The sequence below is a fragment of the Epinephelus lanceolatus genome, chromosome 20 (genome assembly GCF_041903045.1).
Source record: "Epinephelus lanceolatus isolate andai-2023 chromosome 20, ASM4190304v1, whole genome shotgun sequence".
In the NCBI taxonomy this organism is placed as follows: domain Eukaryota; kingdom Metazoa; phylum Chordata; class Actinopteri; order Perciformes; family Serranidae; genus Epinephelus; species Epinephelus lanceolatus.
In genome coordinates, this window is record NC_135753.1 from 27,492,652 (window position 1) to 27,513,548 (window position 20,897).

Here is a 20,897-nt window from a genome sequence, read left to right on the forward strand (position 1 = left end):
CTTAACCTTTATCCGTTTTTTTAATATTCAGAACTATTTTGTTACTGATGATGATGTTATGATTAGTTACATCCTAGTTTTCTGTTCCAATTAGATGAGAGTCAAAATAAATAAAGTTTCAGAGCTAGTTATCAAACACTATTGTTTAATCTGTGTTTAAGCTGTAGAAGCGGTTGTGGTGGAAATAATAATCACCTGTATTAAAATCTGGTCTGACCTTTGGTAGCACATCTAATCCCATGCCAGCGTGTGGCAGGCGGCAAGCACAAACACACACGCAGGCACACACAGACCTGCACAGTATGTTGCTATAGTGGTGCAGTATGGTGCTGTAGGTGCACCGGCAAAACACACACGCGCACGCGCACATGCACAGCCTGTTCTTGTTGTGGAGTCAGAGGGAACACACTGACCTAATTTCCCCCAGTTAGCTCGCCTCGTTGGGGACCAACAATCCTCTCCGCCCGTTTCCCCCAACCGAGCCTATCAGAGCACTCACTCACTGCGAGTCTCTGTCACTCTATCTCTCTGTGCCCTCCATCTGTTTGAGTCTGCATGCAAGTGTAAGGTTAGCAGTAAAGTGTACAGTTTATTGTTCATGGCTGCTCATCTACACAGGATCATGTGCAGGAAACATTGGTAACATGCACCCTGCAGTGTCATTCCCTTTTCAAAGACGAGCCACGAGGTTTCATGGAGGGAAAGAGAGATCGGCCTGCAGTAACAGACGGAGTAAGAAAGAAAAAACACCTGAAATAACAGCTAGTTCCAGGCTGTCAATCCCCTGCATACTGCAGCTCCGAATCACAACTCAGTGCAAGGGTCAATCAATTCTGATGTAATGCTGGTAGGAGAGGTGGGTGGAGATGGCAGCGCTGCTCACCCCTGGGTCTCTAGTGCTTTCCTGTGCTGAGGGGGCAGGAATGTGTCTGTCTGTGTGCATGCGCAAGCGCGAGCGTGCATTTGTGAAAGAGAGGGCCCCTGGCAACCGCGGCCCAGAGTGCACATGTTAGGGTTTTCTGCGGCCAGACGCGCCCTGGGTCACTTGTGGATCTCACAGACACACACATACACAATCAACGTGCTGCTTCCTTTATGGAAATCAGAGCTGTCAGCTCCCTGACAGGCTCATGTTGCGATATGATTGGTTAATCTGCAGTGATGTGGCTGTCAGTCAGAGCTGACTGCGGCCCCATTGGTGGTCTGGGTCAAATGAATGTGTTTCCCACAGACACGTAAGCGAGAGGAGGGGAGGGGGGAGTTCAGATAGAGAAAAAATGACAGGAACTATATGTGAGAGCATATGAGTGATTGCGTGTGATTTGTGCATGATTGTGTGTTTGTGTGTGTGTGTGGGAGAGAGAAAGAGAGCTAGGCCAGAGGTGACACTTCCCTCACGCTCTTCTTTTTTTCATCTGTAATCACTTGTTCCCCAGTTTGACATAAACATCTAAAAAAGATGGCAAAAGTCAACAAACAAGTCCCCAAGAATTTAAAAGTGGATTTGTACATGCAGATACATGTAAGCTAATGCACTGTAGCACAAACATGCACTAATGCACTGCACGCTGTGCAAATAAATATGAACTTTTAGGAAAACATCACTGACTGGCAGCTCTAATAATATAACTGACAAGTCTTAGATGTCGATGTAATCAGAATTGGATTTTAACATTTGTGTATATATATATATGAGCGTGATGTCATCAGTACCTATTTTAGCCATTGCCAGTTTAGAAGCAGAGCATGCTTCATTGATAATTGCACTGAGACCACAGTTAACAGTTTGCGTTTGTCTTAGGTTACTTTATATTTGTTTGGAGGCACACACACTGGACATGAGATAAGAGCAGCATTTAGCCCATTTATGGTGTTTTCCCAGCCTCATCAGTCATATGGAAACAGCAGTTTTAAGAGGCCATTTCATCCTGCACTGACAAAACCGATAGAATAGAGATCTACAGATGTCTCGTCTGCTCTGTGATGCTGGGTGGCATTTCAGGTCATGTCCTGGCACAGAAAATCTTTTTCCCGTGTCCATCACCCACTTACTTTCTCTCTACATTCGCACACATATAACATACTAGTCAGTCTTTTTGGCTTATAATTATTTCCTCTCCCTGTCTCACCCTCTCCCGATGATTCTGTCTTTATCTCGCTTTCTCTAATTTCCTCCATCTTTCTCTCGCCATCCTCTCCTCATTCCCTCTCTCTGTCTCTATCTCTCTGGTGGCAATGTCCTGCAGTTATGAGGCAAGGTCAGAGAAGTGAAATCCATTTAAATACTGATGCAACTCTCCGGAGGCCCATACTCAGCCTCCACAGCACTCTTCCCTGTACGCCTCACCCAAATTGAAGAATGGATAGATCTCTTTAGAACATTTATTATTTGTCCTCCATTAATCATTCGGTGTATTACACATCTACTGGCGCCGTGTTTTGAGTGTTTTCTCGCTGCCCCAAAAAAGTTTATAGAGAGAAAAACAACCTGTTCTTCATTGCCGAGGACTGCGGTGGTAGCTGTAGTAGCTGTGTGAGTAACGAGTGCCTGGGAAGCCCCTGTGTGTGTTTGTTGATCCCAGGTGCATCTGCATTTGAAATGTTTCCACCCTAGTTTATGGCGCACCAAGGGACCTGCCATTTCCATGTTTTAATCCCCTCTCGTGCTAAGTCAGGCGCTCCATAAAAACGCTACATGTTGCATGGCAGTGAAACGGCTACCTCATGTATATATCTAAACTATTCCAAGGTGTGTGGGGAGGCCAAAACACTCCTTTTTGTTGGAGGGATTTGTTTGGCCAGTGCAGGAGTCACAAAGCTGGATCAAAACTCATCAGATTTGTGTTCTTGAGCTGTGCTTTAGCTAGTAGCTTTAGAGGATCGCCACCGAACAAAGAATATTAGCGCGGTGGAGAAATTTCCTTCACAGGTTTTGGAAAAGAGACATGGTGGTGACGACGTACTGTAAAACACTCCATAGTTTACTTTGTTTCACATGGTTCCAACTGCCTCTTTACCCAGACTACCTTCTTCTTTACTCCTGTGAGTGCATTCTTCACGTGATCTCCTCGTCACCTTCCTGATTACATGGGATATACACAAATTGCTGGCTTATGATTACATGGGTTATATACGAATTGTGGTGCATTACTTTTTGTAGGTAAACGTACAAACAGTGCATTAGAACAGCCTGCAACTGTATAACATGAGAATGAACAAGTCACAGTTGAGCAATCCAGCTTTGAGTTTCATTATTTTCTCTGACCACGTTATCATGTTATTGGAAAAGTGCTCAAGAGATCTCATTTTTGTGGGGTAAATATGAGGTTAAAGCTAGCACCAGCACTAGTTAGCGTAGCTTGGTGTACAGACGTGAAACTGCTAGCTTGGCTCTGTCCAAAGGTAACAAAATCCTCCTATCTGCACCTCTAAAGCTCATTTAATAACAAAATATATCTAATTTGTTTAATCCCTATAAAAACAGAGCGTAATGGGGAAGTTACGTGCCAGAATATTTCTGCTTTCTGTCTTGTCTTCATCATGAGATTGCCAGGCTAGTTGTTATTGATCATAAGAAAAGAATTGTGTTTATCTCAGTTGATTACATGTAGATCAACAGATCATTATGATGGTAATTACCTTTGAATATCATCCTGCAGAATTCACAAGCCCAAATAGAGGTTTTGGTTTCGCACATAAAACAACTCACATCCTATCCTCAGTAACCAAGATGATGATAATGTAACTGTTTCTTCCCAGTCCACTCACATTAAATATGATAGATTTATCGATGCAACATTTTCATGAGCTTTCGATTCTGTTCCAGCATTGCATTTTATCCACTGCTAGCTGATCAGCAGCACAGAGCACTTTTGTGGCCTTTTCCATCACCCTCATATGCTTGCCTGCATGCGAGACCCTCCCTCTCATTGTAAAAATGAGCAGCCAACTATTAGTCAAACATGGATTCTTAATTAAGTGGAACATTTTTTTTTCACTGCTCCTGATTATGCTCTCCTCCACTCCCTGTCAGCTGCAAATAATTCTGATAATTTGGTGTTGCATCGTTGTACTATTTTAATTACATGATGATGGACTCCAGTTCTGCAGCTGAGTCACTATTCCATAATTCTCTTTTAACTACACCCCAAATACCTGCCACTGTGCTCCCATTTTGTCAATGAAACTCATTTATGTGTATTCTCGCTTTGCCAGGGTCTCTGTAAAAAAGCTGTGCTTATAAAGCCCCCAAATGGTAAGGTAATTGTTCTTGGAACAAATAAAATTAAAAGAGAGAGAAAGAGGGAGCACAAAGTTAATTTTGAGGCAGTTTTTTTGTATTTTTTTTTTGTGATTTTTTTTTTTTCAGTATAAATAAAACTTCTCACAAGATGATATAAAAATGACTCAATTATCTAAAAGCCCTGCAGGCATATAGTGCTGCTCTGTTCAACTTGTTTTTTATGCACATACACACACACACACACACACACATTCAAGGTGCTTTGGAAAATGATACCAGCTTAGTAACCAATGATTATCATTTAATACATCTTGTGGGAGCAGGTTTCTTTGTGATTTCCACTTTGTGAGGTTTCATAGCTTCCTGTATTATATTTGCCCCACCTGTGCAAAGCCCTGTTTACATGCCAGTCATTACGTAAACCTGTGTGCTTCTGCGTAAATGAAATAAATGGGCAGTTAAAGCTTCTACTGTGGGAATGACTGCAGCATCTGTACATGATGTAAACTTGGACTGGGACACATAGAGTTTGTCCATTTGTTCATGTTTATGCAACACAGTTGATGAAGTGTTTCACTAGTTGCAACCTGCTACTGGCTGTGGATTGATCCCATAATATCTGCTTTTCATGCATAGCAGATACGGCATCTTAAAACTAATATGGCATGTTTCTTTCATATTAGCACAAACCTCCAATGTAGTATACAGTGAAACTAAATTCTTAGGGCTGAATCTCAGCTGTGACCTTTATAAAGTTTACTGTGTAGCATCTTCCAAAACAGTGGATAAATACTGTCAACTATGGGTCGTCTGTGCAAGCAGCTTATGACGACCTGTACTAATTGAGTGGCTGTATGTAGTAATTATGACAGGAGCAAAGAGGGAAGTCAGGTGATGTAGTTTAAAGAACAACAAAGTCCTCGTAGGGAGGTGGTTGGTACTGCTGGGATAGGGATGGGCTATTGCCACCTACGTCTTTTTTTGACGAGCTCAAAGAGTTTAAAATACAGGTTTTGGCTAACTAATAATTATTTGCAGGAACTCAACAGAGGAACTCTAATTTGTACTGTTTAGATGTAAAATGAGGAAGTTTGTGACCTGGCCATTATGGAAACAGTCAGGTTGAAAACCAAGCACTGCCCAATAGCAAACTTTATCATTTCACAGCTAAACAGTACACTAAAATATGTTTCTGAAAACTTCTTAGGTGAGAAATCTGCAATGCAGTAACGGAATCCTAGTTTATATTTGATCAGTGCTGCCTAGCTTGACTGTTTGACCGCAGTTCACAAGCTTACTTACTTACTTACTCTTCTTGGTCTCCTATGGGACATAAGGCTTCAATGAGCATTCTCCATTGCATTTGGTCCCTGGTAGCATGTTGGGCCTCTCCCCATGACAGGTTCATCTGTTCCAGCTCTTGTGTCACAGTTCTGCGCCAGGTGGTTTTGGGTCTTCCAGGTTTTCTTTTGCCTGGTGGTGTCCATCTTAAGGCAACTTTTGTGATGCGGTCCTGCTCCATCCTCAACACATGTCCTAGCCATCTCAGGCGTCTGTGCGTAATCTCCTTGGTGATGTTCGGGCTTCCCGTTTTCTTGTACAATTCATTGTTGGAGATTTTATTAGGCCAAAAGATCTGGCATATTCGTCGGAGGCATCGATTATGAAACACTTCCATTCTCCTCATGTCTGTTTTGACAGTTCACAAGCAGTGATTGACAAAATTGACAGCTGCGTAAGAGAATCCTTGGCTGTGATTGGTTGTTTTTCATGACCTATGTTATATTCTAGCAAATGCCATTAGAAGCACAAGGAGTGGGAGGATGAAGCTGATTTTTTTTCACGGATTATCTGTCTCTTGTATTTCTGTGTGGATATGGTGACAGTTTTAGCAAATATGATTAAAAGTTACAGCTGTATCTTCAACTTATCTTACGTACTTCAAATACATCCCGTATGTAATATACTTACTAACTTAGCTGAGTAGATTTGGTGCCTAAGTGCGACCATATCACAATGTTAACTAAGTGTTGAAAACTATGACTGGTAGTACGTGCGCCTGTTGCTTGTGCTCTTTATGCCATTATGAGTCTTTATGGGACACAGTAAAGTCTGTCTGTATTCTGTTAGAGTCAGTTGTACGTTTGTTTACGAGTTGCAAACTAAGTTTCACCATTTTTTTTTTTTTTTTCAATTACATTAAAAGCCATAATGCCCCAGAGAGGAGCTAGTTGTAAAACCCACAGAGAACAGATGACTGATACTGTCACAATTCAGAACAAATGCATTATCAGCATTCTTCAAAAATGAAATGTAAACAAAGATGTGGTATCTTCAGTCCTATCTGTTGACACCTCAGATAATCACACTTCCATAATCACCACAACTTGCGTGCATCTGGGCCACTAAGACAACAATCACGTTATCTGTCAATCTTTTAAGTCTATTTTCACACTGTATCTTTGCTTTCTCTATTTCCCCAACAGCAAACCGTTCCTCGGCTATGTGGGAAGAGATGTGTGGTTTTAGTGCATTTATAAACAATGCCGGTGGCCCAAATAAGAAAGTGACAGAAAATAACTTAATCCTCAAAATAAAGGGATAAGTCCAATACTTTAAGTGGCCTTAGACTGGAGGGTTTAAGCCATCAGGGCTATGCAGAGGGATTCTGAGGGTTACCTTCACTCTCCTCGGCCCTGGAGCCTTCCCATCATAAATCTGCTATTTAAAATGTAACACCCCACTGTACTCCTCTCCTCCCCCCCGCCCCTCCATCTCTCATTACCCATGCCATCTTAGAGGTTTAATACTTGCCTGTGCTTGCTTTTCTTTTTGTGCTATTTTTAAGCGCACAGCTACCGTTTGTTGTCATGCCGTTCAACATTAAGGGACACAGCCTGGGAAAACCAGTCCAGGAGATGGTTCTTGCTCCAATGGTTGACAGATATACGCTAGTTAAATCTGATTTACAGGCTTTGGCACTCTGTGGCAAGGTTTAAGGAGAACGATGAGTTCTTTTGCAACGTGATTTGATGACATGGGAATGAACAACAAACATATCAAAACTGAGATAATGAGGGAACAGCTTCTGGCCCAGATTTCACAGAATCATATACAATTAAAATATAGTATTATGTGCCAATGCATGCCTGTTTAAATGGTTAGTTTCATCTCTGGGCCCGCTATGCCACATGCTATCAATCGTTCGAGGGACAAGCTGTGAAACATCCTTCGTTCCTGCAAGATAAAAAAGCCCACACCTCCACCCCCTGCCTTCCCCTCTTTTTCTGTATTGTACTTTTGTAATTGGAGGTGCCATAATGAAATCAATTCAGTGGTGATAACAGATTTCACATCATGTTACCAGTTTCCTTTGGAAGAGGCCGCCACATGAAGACGTCTAAAAATACTCCTCTTTCATGCATCATCAATATCTTCATTATATGAAAGATGGGCGTCAGGTTGTATTTGCTGTTTTCGTTTAATGTCACTTGACAGGGTAGCATCTTGCCTTGTGTTTGTGACACACTGCTTTTTTGTCTACTCTGTAATTCCACTTTTGCAGACGTGCGGAAAGCAGTTTCGTACCACACGCTGAAGCAAGTCGTGATAAAGCTGGGAACAGAATGGGAGGGCCTTTGTCAAAATCACAATAGAGAAGCAGAGACAGACATTTGCTCGTACGTTATCGTCTTTCTGTTTGTGTTAGCCTTGTATAAACACACACTTGACACTGGCATTGCACACTTTTCAACATCATCACAGCAGAACTTGTTTTTGTTGGAGTGAACTGAAAGCCGGAATATTTATTTTTGGCAGTATCTCCTGGAAATCTAAAGTGTCATAAACAGCTTCTTGTAATCGTTTATTCTGAAGATTCAGGACTGTGACTTTAAAGTTATCCTTATTGATAGTGCCATTCATTAACATGGAGGCTGTTGCATCCCATTATAAAGAGCTGACAGTTTGTTCCTTTACCACATACTGCTTTTTCATGTAACATTAATAGTAAAGTACAAAAACAACAGTAAACAAAGCCTTGAGATGATTTAATTTACATGTAATCAAAAAGCAATTGAAGCAATTCTTCCTGCATCTCTGTTGCATATATTATCTTGCACACAGAGCATCTCACTGACCTCACACAGGAAATATACAGAGTGCAGTGCAACACTTGGAACACACGCTGTAGTTTAAAACCTCAACCACAGAACTGACCGGTAGCTGACTTTTATGCCAGATGTTTATCCTCTCTGCTCAAGTTTATTTCAGCCAAGCTATGAATATTTATCATCCCAAACTGTTGACTGAGCGTTTTCTGAATGAATCCCAGAGTTCTCCCACGTGTACTGTATGCAACAGCGCCGCTCTCGTGTGCATCCACAAAGGAACTCGATAACTTCAAATAATTTAACACTTCAGAGACTGTACCCACCTCACAGGAACAGGAAAGATGATCTCTTTTGTTTTAAACGCAGCTGTGTGTTATGGTTCACATTTCAGCAGCAATACAAGCAGAAGAAAACACAATGCTGCATTCTGATTTAAGTCTAGCCTAATTATTTGGTAAGGGGAGGGGGGGTAATGCAATTGATTCTGTTTTTTTCTTGTTTTTCGTCTTTAGGCAGTGTACCATTTTCCCTAGATACACACTACAAAGTGAATTCCAACTGTGCTCTGGGACACAGTGGTGAGACACAGGGATGTCCACAGGCAAAGGCCTTAAGTCACACTCTGTGATGCTAACCATAGCTCCACTGCACACACCTACTTTAGCCTTCGTCTGATTACTGCCAGCCAGACGATTGGGGTCATCAGTGTTTGCTTGTGTTGACATGTTCAAATTATAATAAATGGATTTCTATGCACGTTGTAACGATACACACTAATTAACTATACACACAGACGCACGCTGTACTGTGCGGTATGGGGTGTGTATGAAGTTTTTTATGCTAGGCTGTTATGAGCCCATTGTAACATTTTGAATTTTTCTCTCTCCTCTCCTCTTGCCTCCACTGTTCCATCTGTGCCCTCTATATGAAAGGGAATAGTTGAGCAGGCCTGACAAAGGGCGGCACAGAGGAGGCAGAGGTGCTGAGGGAAGCTGAGCACTGCTGGAAGGGATTCCTATCTGTTTGTGTGTGCATGTGTGTCAATTTGAATACTACATTTCCCTACCTATTATTTATTGCATGCATCTGACTATCGTAAAAAATACATTTGAAAACTATATGTGATGCACGGAGAAGGAAGTGTTTGCACTGTGAATTCAAACATACATAAACATAACATCTAGTGTTGTAATCTGCTCTGTGACCCATGCTCAGGAACTGTTTAATCACCCTGTGTTCAAGCCATCTAACTGTAAATGTGATGCAAAATATCAAGCATGACAGGACAGGTGTAAGTCGTAAGACATTGTGAAGGTTTAAGGATAACACTTTTGTACATTATGTGTTTAAAGGTCCCATATTATGCGCACTGTCAGGTTCATACTTGAATTTTGTGTTTCTTTGTGAACATGTTAACATGCTTTAACGTTCAAAAAACACCTCATCCTGTCCGTGCTTGAACACCTGTACACCTGTACTCACCCTCTGTGTGAGACGCTTCATTTTAGTGCCTGTCTCTTTAAGCCCCCCTCCCGACAACGTCCAGTCAGCATCTCTGCACCTTCACTGCAACCGGGGAATGACTGAAACAAAGTATAGAGGCGCTTTCTAACATTAGAAATCACCAGTAAAAGCTTCTAAACCAAAATCTTCACAACCGCACATGTTCCGACAGGACTATGACCCAAAATCGAGGGGAAAATTAACAACATCAGCAACCAAGAACATGTTTTTCTGATGTTAGTGTGTAGCAGTGTGGGCTATGCAAACAGCACTCAAAGTAGTGTGCCTGGTGGAGCAAATGACAATATAAAGAAATCCCTCATGAGCTGACATCACCTTGTGTCTAAAGTAGATAAAAAAAAAACAGAGTATTCAAAACATGCATAACAATCTTAATCCTTAGGTTTTTGCTCACATGAAATACTTTCACATCAGTCATGTTTAATCTGATTATAACACTGTAACATTATGTATGATAGAGTCAACAAGGAAATGCAGAAAAGGTTCTCTGTAAAAAGCTATTTGAATAAATATCACTATCATTTCCAGAGAATAAGAGTTTGTTATGTATGTTATCTGATTCTAAAAACAGATCGGCACTGACTGGATCTGGTTCCTGCCCCTCACGCCTGTCCGACCGAGCCCGCCTGGCCCTCCGCATGCTGCCGTCCGAGCTGGGCCTGCCGTTGCCGCGGCAACAACAGCCGCATAGGAGCTGGCGTGGCTCCGTGCGGCAGCTCGGCCTCATTATGCTGCTGCTGGCTTTGATGTGGTTTGTGAGGCTCTACCTGCATTACTGCAGCCAGTGGCTCTACCTCCAGGCCATAGCAGTTCCTGTCAACAAGTGAGTTTGCTTCCTTTGATATCACCCTGCATGCACACACACACTCGTATGGGGGGGGGGGGCATATGGATACACATGCACACACACACACACACACACACACACAGCAGAACTACATAGACACTCTTTGAGCCCATACATTGCTGCTGACATAAATCCTTTTACATACTGAAGAACATATAGGCAAACTCTAGATGCACACACAACAGAGGCTCGCAAACTCGGGAGAACACAAATGCAAAGTATGGTTATGAAATAGGATGTGGAGGAGTGAAGGACTAGAGGAGAGAAGGAGGATGTGCAATGTGTCTGAGTGTGTGTGTTGGCAAACATGCACACGCACACACTGGATACGCCCAAATCATCTGTTTGGAATCCCCCCATTAACATTTTAACAAGACTCTCTCAATATTAACAAACCATTGCTGGGGGAGTTTGCTGATTTTACCATGCAGATTTAAGTCCCAAAAGGCTACATTATTTGGAAGGAATTTATTGTTATTATTTGGTACACAGCATTGATAATAAACAGCAATAAGATACCGCAGAACTGTTAAATCACATCTCAATGGCATATGGTGCTGATTTAATTCATCACAATAAAACAAGCTGGCTGCAAACATGCATACAAGCAGGTTTTTATTACAATAACATGGGGGTGCAAACATCACGCATTAAATCATGGAAAGTTATAGAGGGAGGCTGAGGGAGAAAAAAATGTGGTGGAATAAAAAAAAAAAAAAAAAGATGGACTGAGGGGGTGGATAGGAGGTGAAAAAACAAAAACACAAAAACAGAGGGGGTCAACGTCGGATGACAACTTCCACATGTCCAAATCTGCTGCTCTCCCTCCGAGCATTTCTCTCTCCATGCGATGGCCAGAGCTGGTGGTGCCCAGTGAGAGAGAGAGAGAGAGAGAGAGGCCAAGTGACAGTCAGAGTGGCTAGTGTGATGACAGGCCTCCCTCCCTTTTTCGTTTTTTATCTCACTCTGTTTTTTCATCCTCTCTAGCTCCGTCTCTCTGTCTCTCTTTGCTTCCTCCTTCCCCATAGTCCTCCCTCGGACATCAGCGGACAGCAAAGTGTGCCCAGGAGCAACAGACTCTCTGGCCCCTGTGTTGCTTCAGTCACCTATGAGCTCTCCTTTCTTCCTTTCTTTTTTTTTTCTGACATAAATAATAAAACACTAAAATTATTCCAGTATAAGTCCTGCGTTCAGAATTTTACTTAGCTACAAGTATGAAAGTACTTGTGCACAGTTCCCCCTGTCCTGATATATACTGTATATATTTATATATTATATGGACTATTATTTCTCATGCATCAGTGTCTAAGCAGCATCTCTGTAGCTGGGTCAGGTAGGGCGAATACTCTTTTTTTATCCTGTTGGGTAGATAAGTGTACTTTATTACATGTATTATATGCTCATGTAAAATCTAATCTGCTAAATAATTACTAACTGTAGCTGGCAGGAATAAAGTAAATATTTCTCTCTGAAATGTAGTGGAGTAGAAGTGCCTTGTTTTGCTTGCTTACATATACTTAGGGTGCGTTTTGAATCGCATACTTTTTCTTTTTACATTTAGTAGGTACTGAAACTGCCGTTAAAAAGTATGTACTGTTGTATGCAGTATGCACACAATGGGGACATACTACTTTCTCATAACATTACACCCTGAACTTTGACTCTTTTGCTTTTATATCCGTTACCTTGGAGGTAAAACAACCGGCGCTTGCAGAGTTCGCCAGAGACGAAGATTGACCAAGAGAAATTTGCTGTTGTTACTTTGCAAAGTATGTAGTTTAACTTCAAAGTTATACCTGCACAGATTGTAGATTCTGACATATTATATTTGCGACAGTGAAATTACATCTGCAATTCTCCTCTCCTCTCTTCTATCCTTTTGTTGTTTGTGATATTTATAATTATTTGTTTACTTAATCAATATTCCTATAATTACTATTCAACTGGTCATCAGTTACTTGAATGCGCTGTTGTCCATCATTGCATCCTCTGACAGCTGCCAATCAGCTGTCAAGCTGACATCTGTTGATGTGACTTATCGTCCGCTGCGCAGAGGATTGTGGGTCAGAACAGCCATAAAAGCGTGCCGGCTTGCATACTGCAAAATCAGACCGGATGTAGTAGAACATCCTTTTTTTGTTTTGCCATACTGCATTTGACATAGTATATACTGGGACGTGCTTAATATTTTTTCTGGGATACTATATAGCATGGTAGTTTGGGTGTTGGGACACACAGTTACTTTCCACGGCTGAACAAGATCCATGTTGCCTGGCAATAGGACCACACATGCTCCAATCATTACACAAGTGCCACATGTCGTTTTGAAATTTCAAATGTGAGGCACCAAATTTGATTTGATGTAAAATCATGACCGTCAATATTTGATACGGAATGATGCTGCCAATGTCAAAATGCTGTTACAATTTATTGAAGTGGAAAGTTTCATTGTATTACATCAAGATTCACTATAAATGAAATATTCCCCTGTCAATGTTGGAATGAGATTTAACAGTGCAATTTATCTGGAAAAAGTAGAAGCTTACAGTGTCAAAAAAAATAACATGAAACTCTTCTTTCTGTACCGGTCATTCAGTGAGGGAACCTCTGCGCTCTAAAAGGACTTTTGGAGGGTTGAATCTGTGTGTTAGGAGATTTGCCTCAGATAAAACGCCAACGGACCTCCACTGTCAGATTAATGGACAGAATCTGAGAGATGCTTGACTCTTGGAGCAAATCAGATGGAAATTAATGAGCAAAAACTGGACCTCTCCTCTTCCACCAGTGGCTCTACCTCCTCCTGACTGATGGGAAGATTAAGAAACTCATGAGGCTTGCGGTAAATGGGGAGTCTAACCTACAATAGGGGTCTCAGAAAAGCTCTCTCAAGTAACAGCAAAGGTGTTAATACTGTTACTTCTAAAGTCTGTATGTTTTTTGGGATATATATACAGATAATCTTATTATACATGAAATTTGTCTTTAAATGTATCACATGCAAGACAGCACATACTAGTAAAACAGACAATTACAATGTTAATTGTCATCAAACTAATTAGACATGACAGAATCAACCACAAACAATATAACACAGTGTGTGAATTGCTGGAACCAGTTGCCCTTGAGCCTCAAAGCATCACAAACACAAACATGCTACACACATATTGACACATGCACACACTTCACACTCTGCCCACATCACAGCACATCACCCGCCTCCCGTTTCCTCTCCCGCCAGATTCCAGTTCCACGCACACACGGTGGACCTCGTGTACCAGAGTTCTCTGCTCCACACCCGGGAGGAGCTGGCCATGGTGGTGGTGGGTCCCCTGACCTTGAACGCAGTAACGTTCCTGCTGGTTCTGATCAGATGGGGCTGTCAACAGATATTTGGCTCACTCCCTTCCTTCACGTCAAAGTTTATCATGGCTCAGGGAGTGTGGACAGTCCTCAACCCCCTGGCAGTCTTTGCAGTGGACGCCGTCCTCGGGGTAAGTCACTTAAAAATAACTTGGACACTTGTGCACTTTAAATAGGAGTTCACTTTATCTTGGCAAAGTGACTTTAGATTACAAAAAAAGGGGGAGGGGAGAGGGTGAGAAAGAAAATGTGCAAGGTTAGATGAGATGAGTGAGATGAGATGAGTGTCTTTTTTTGGCAGCGTGTTGGATTTTGTCAGTGAGGAAGATTGAAATGATTTGGACTGATGAGGTGATGTGTAAATCAAGTCCTAGTTAAATGGCGTTGTAACAGTGTCTGACCAGACAACACTTAACATGTTCCATTTATCCCAAAGAAATTAATCTAAACCTATAATTTGTGATTTCAAAAAGTCAGTAATGTAAGATGCAGAGTGAGAGGAACACCAGCTGACCAGTATGTGAACCTTCGTCCTAGAGCCATCCCGTGATCTCCCTGTGATCAGTCTCTGTCTTGGGCACGAGCTTTCCCATATTGCAAATGTCCAGCCTTGTAACAGTTTTAGATTTGTCTGTTTTTTTTCCTTTTCTTTCAATCTTTGTCTCCTCAGCGTCTCGCCTACAGCCCAGACACACCGGTGGGTGACGCAGCCAAGCTTTACTGGCACTTCTATCGAGCCGACCAATCAGGTGCAGCGGGAGTGATCATCACTCTCTTCCTGTACGCAGTCCTCTTCCTGCTGTCCATCACCATCCTCTCCATTAATATGCTCAGGTGAGAAAGTTGAGAAAAATTTTGTGAATGGCAGAGATTGTCACCAAATCAAGACTACAGTAACACAATATGTTAATATATATATATATATGTATACAAGCAGTTAAAAATTTGGTAGCCAGGTTGGTAGAAAAGTTTTTATCCCAAAAACTTACCTTGTTTATACCCTGACACTTCCTGTTAGGTCAAACATGTAAAAGAACATTATTTTGAGACCCAAAATGAGTTACGTCCCTGTCATTGTAGGCAAATCAGATTTCTCAAATCAAAGTGACCTGATCAGATTTGTGCATCCAGACATCATCAGCCTATTTGCATGGGTTGCTGTGGTAACAGCATAGGCATCAGTAACTGTGTAGCTAGGTTGGTGACTTGGCTTCCCAACACATAAGCATGAGAAATGGAGGTCCCTCAGTTGGCCCTCCAAACAATCGTGCTGTCAAGTGCAGATCTGCTCAGCCTTTCTGTCACTCTGGATTTAACGTTGTTGTTTGTGTTGCAAGTGACGCCAAAGACACGTTGAAATCCGATTTGAGCAGCCAGAGCATCCAGACTGAGACACATTTGTAGAAATCTGATTGGACTCACATTTCAATCCGCCAGTGTGGTTTGGATCTGATTTGCAAAACTTAGTCATTTAGTTTCCAGCCGTCCAGACTTTCTGAAATCAATCTGGATACAATCTGGATATGCCAAAACAGATTCAGGCTGGCAGTCTAAACAAAGCTATTTTTTATTTTTTATGTGCAAATCTGTTGGAGGAAATTAAATGCACTCAATTTGGGTCTATTACTAAAGCTATGAGAACAACCAGCTTCATGTCAGTACATGTCAGTATTAAGATGTACCATGGTGTATCACTGGTGAAACACCGTGATGATCGTGTTCCCATAAATTTAGTCAGTTCTGGTTCCACTGAATCCAGTCCCATTTTTATTCCAAATTACTCATTCACCCCTGACTTTGATCTCTGTGTCTGACCTTCCTGGTGGCTGAAAAGCATCACAACACAGCTTTAGCTGAGAATTATCATTTGGGTATTTTTGAATTGATGCAGCCTGTAGGGACAGTCTGCCAATGGAGAGGAAGACCCTCTCTGAAACACCCTGGCCCTCACCAGCCTACTATTCTCGAGCACCCGTTTAGAAATAACTCTAAACCTTCCACCCCCGCAGCCTCGTGCCACTTTCTACCCCATCCACAATCTTTCTTCCCCTACTCTGTCCACAGAAAAGCACAAAAAAAAAAAAAAAAAAACAGAAAATGAAAACAAATGTTGATGTAATCCATTTTGATTTTATAGTCACATGGAATTACTTATGCAGTTATGCATCAACCTCACACATCTACACACATGCGCACACATTGAGTTCTCAGACACAAACACAGAAATACACACACACACACACACGCGCACCACATAGTTGCCTTTTTTGAACATACCATACTCTGCAATTGGTCGGAAAATTGAAAGCGTTTCTAATTCAAAAGTTAGATGTGTTTTGATATAGCGTGAACATATAACCCCCTTACATTATCCGATTAGGCTGAATGTTTTGCATGGTTGGTATCACTGCAGGTTTCATACATATTGAAATGGACTGCATGTACATGGTGGTGAACACACAAACTCTATCTCACCGCACTATGTGTTCCACTCATGTCTTGCGGATTGAGGTCACTCATGCTGAAGCATTTACTTGCTAGGTTTATATGATGTTTTAGCACCTCAGAATTTTTTAACAATTTTTTCAAGTTTTCATGTCCTCGGTGGAGCTGTTAGGAGCTTCTGGTTCCTAACTGTTGAGTCAGACACTACCCTTTTTCCTCTGTTTTAGAAAGAGATTAGCACTGCATTGCAATGGGAGGGTGGACTCAAACATGCACTGCAGAACCACTGATTCCAAATTTCCAGCTTAAAAGATGACTATTGCACTTTTTAAATAATAGAAGGACATCATTCTTTGCAGCATGGAAGTAAAAAAGTAGAAGGGCGGATGATAAATTACTGAATAATGTAACTCAGTATTCATCCAAGGTGTGTTCTCCCACCCTCATATAAGCCCAAATTCCATTAACGGCTCAAAATGTAAGAAAACCCTTATTGAATTAATCAGTTTGAGATTGGCGGCCGAGGAGAGGGTGCCATCTAATTTCAGTAAGCGGGACGCTTATCGGGCTCCAGCTAAATGGACAATATTAAAACAGCAGCCGGGAATAATGACTTCTGCCACTCAACCGCCACACGGGTTTGTATTGAATGTAGGCCACAAGGCTGAAGCAAGGCTGATAATTTTATGGGTTACAGTTTCCTATTGGCTGCAAGGAAGGGGCTCTGACACAGAGCGTGACCTATTTCTAAAAAAATGCCTGGGGCTATATGTATAGATAGAATGGACTGTTATCCTTTTTTAATTACATTTTAGGCAGCCTTTATTCACTGGCTGCAAATATACACATCAGTGATGTGTTTTACATCTCTGTCCTCTTTGAAACTTCATAAACACCAAAAAGATGATGTTACATTGATAGTTAGGGAGTTAGAGCCAAATGATTACAAGGTTCAGAGCTATAAAATAATAATTAATTGCATTCCTGCACACAATTGCTGTGTTTCTCAAAATTAGTGATTTATTTCTAACACATTATATATCTTAGAAAATACTTGTTAAAAATATGTGAAAAGACCTGGAACTGTGTATAACTGAACTGTGGAGACTATTAAACTGTTTTTCACCATTTTTGTGTCCTACGATATAAATACTATGTTACTACTAACATTAGAGCGCATGATATCAGTGTTGTTTCATTGGCCTACTGTGTTTCTGCTACATCCCTCGAGCTCTACTAAATATGTGAATAAACATCTCTGTTAAATCACAATCATATAAAAACGAGCTAAACAGCCATCACTAACATTCATTGCTGTCCCTCTGGCCGAATTGGCTACCTGGCCCGTCAGCAGTTACCTCTCACTGCTGTGGGTGTGTGGTTTGTGCTAATGTTAGCTGCTGTTAGCTGCTGAACTAGAGGCTACCGTGCAGCAGCTCTTGTTCCCTGGTTCGGGGGGTTTGTGCTGTGCAGCCATGTGTGTGCTACTGTCTTGGCTGGTATAAAGAGTCTGTTGCTGTGCAGGTACCTGTGCTTCAGCTTGGGGGTCGTGTATGTTACTGTGCTACTGGGCTAGCTGTATAATTCACAGTGAAACCAAAGTGGCTCCAAACGACAGACCTGTAGGTTATCAGAGGATCCTATATTTCTGGTCTGGTAATGGCGGTACTGATCATCTTGAAATGAGCTAGCTTAGCGTAGCATGCCTCCCAGTGTGTCTCACTGGAGTATAATGTTTTGGTTTGGGGTTGGGAGGGGCAGACAGCATGTTGCCTGCTCTGTCGTGTGGGCTGCCTTGTTGAGCACAGTGGCACTGAGAACATTATATTAAACACAGTTTAAGCTGTATATTTTATTTTCTAAATGTAATAGGATAGTTCATCGTATCGCTCTGTTTGTAATGCATACCAAACTGAAAGTCTTGTACTGCATGGTTCAATACATGTATTGTTACATCCCTAGTATGTATATATACATACAGCATGCAGTTTAAACAGGAACTTAAGGGCAGTGAGACTCCATAGCCATAGCCAAATCACTCATTAAGCACTTCTTCTCAAAGGAAACATGCATTGACTAGCAGTTACATCTTGTAAAATGTCATATCATGTAGTGTATATGCGTGGGACTGGGAGGATAATATTCTATTCTTAAGCAATGAAAGAGTAGTACATAGTAAAGTCAAAGATAGAAAACACTGCATAATTCTTTCAGTCTAAATGCATTTAATGTATGCAGGTTTCCCAGACAAAAATACCCTTCCCTTTTTTTCCCACCGTGATCATGTTGTCATGAATATTCCGTCAAAATGTATTCCATAAGTTAACACGTGTCCTCAAGGTGACCCCCACAGTGAAGAAGAGCTGATGAGAGCCTTATCATCAAGGTCAAACCCCAGATATAAGTAACACAAACTTACATTCAGGGCACTTCCAACGCTGAGGAAATGAGCCTGTTTTGAAGCACAAAGATGCATAGATGGTGAATTCCTCCAAGAGAGATGCCGCATAAATGAATGAGAAGCACAATTCAAGTGTAGGATGAAAATGAATGCATGCTATTCCTGTGTCTGAGGTCAAGATTCTACAAACATGCCTCTCCCAAGAGCGATGGGGAATGATGCTGAGTTCAAAGCTCCATACCAGTGTCTTGTATAAATCCCCGTCTCCTTGATGTTGGTTTTATTTGAGAGTTGATTACCCTCTGACAGGCTAGAATCTCTATGGAAGGGCACAAGGTCTGCTGGTTTTGATGGTCAGCCAAGGCATTTGTTTACAGACATGGTGATTCTTTTTAGGGGTTGGCTGCATGCACCCTTGTGTGGCAAAAGAAAAACAACACTTTGGTGCTGTGCGCTCATCTGGAGGTATGAATCAATATGCCTTCTGCTGCGCCGAACGTTTTCTTGTGACTCAGGCCGGTCTCTCCAGACACATCTGCAACCAGCACGTCCGTTGCATCTGCCATCTTTGAAGCTCGGCATTAACACTGAAGAGTATCCCAGGATCTGACTCCCACACAGTAACAGATGTACAACAACCACGCAGACACGCAGCCAAACGCAGACATTGCTACAGCTTGTGTTAACAAAGTGCTTCCCACTCACAGGCCAATTTGTTTGATTCCTTTTGCTCTTTCATTGTGTTTGTATTGATGTATTAGACTTTTATAGAGCGTCACACTGCAAATATGCTTTGTGTAATCAATAGAAGAATCATATGTTCTCCCAGCAAGTTGGGATCATTTTGATTTGACCTGTTCCATAAAAGCCAGCCAGAATACAAAAAAAGAGGATACTTTTTGGCACAAGGGTAACCACAGAGCTAGATATCCACAATTATCATCATGACACAAGGCAAAGATGTTTTTTTCTTTGACCCCATGTGACCTTTACAGGGCAAAGACAGTGATTCAGTATGGCGTCACTCCTGCTGCCACTCCCGCCTCTAACTTCTTCTCTCACACCACATCTTCCAGGTTCCACAACGACGGGCGCATGCTAGACGTCTTTCAACGGCTCACAGCCAAGGAGGGGACGTACTTCCTGCCTCAGGACCTAGAGCTGTCCAATCAGGAGCTGAGCTACATTGTCAAGAAGGCGGAGCAGTGGAGAGGCTTTAATGGGGAGAGACGCAAGGTAAGCAGCCTGTCCTGTCTCTCCAGAGGATGCTCTTCTCCCCCTCCTGATTAATTGGGCTAATTGATGTTTTCTTAACAAGAGAATGAGATAAAAGGTCACTGATACTTGTCTATTAGGTTGGTCTGTGTATAAAGGAGGAATTACAGTTGGTTGTCTGTAACTATGGGAGGCATCTGAAGGGAGGACTGGCTGAGGCAACATGAATGTGATACTGAAAGAAACATATAACGGCAGCCATGATGGCATCCCATTGCTCATCAATACCATGTCCAATTTGGTCACTTTAACGAAGATATTACGTCCGAGAGGATGTATAGAATAGGCTCATTTTATATCATTACATTTTCTTTAGTTACATTTCAGAAAGCTGAGAATTCATCTCAGAGGTCTTTAGCTTCATTCTAATTAGTACAAGATAATTACCAAAACAGAAACTCGGCTAGCGGGCTGCCTGATTAGTCTGTGGAAACCAATTTCCGAAGATATTTCATTAAAGAAAGACTGCTCAATCAACACAAACGCTGGGGTGCATACATGTGCATATGCTGGGCATTCCCTTAATGTGGACAGCTCGGTGACATGGAGGAATGCATGATTCCAGCAGGTATAAATGTATGTCCCCATGAAATTACTATTGCTTGGGAGAGGCTGTTGCATGTTTGACAGCCCAGCGCAGGTCGATGGAGATGACACAGGGAAGGGCAGTGCATTAGCACCAAGCCTACA

The 20,897-nt window shown here is 41.8% G+C and overlaps 1 protein-coding gene across 1 annotated transcript in view; it reads left to right on the forward strand.

The window, feature by feature from the left end:
- The window catches only part of ofcc1 (orofacial cleft 1 candidate 1), an 87,537-nt gene that overhangs the window by 40,402 nt on the left and 26,238 nt on the right, over nucleotides 1-20,897 (forward strand). Inside the window, exons 17-20 of the mRNA XM_033638554.2 lie at nucleotides 10,451-10,702; nucleotides 13,965-14,217; nucleotides 14,757-14,920; nucleotides 20,009-20,168. Coding sequence (XP_033494445.2) covers nucleotides 10,451-10,702; nucleotides 13,965-14,217; nucleotides 14,757-14,920; nucleotides 20,009-20,168 — 829 coding nt within the window. The remainder of the gene's footprint in view (nucleotides 1-10,450; nucleotides 10,703-13,964; nucleotides 14,218-14,756; nucleotides 14,921-20,008; nucleotides 20,169-20,897) is intronic.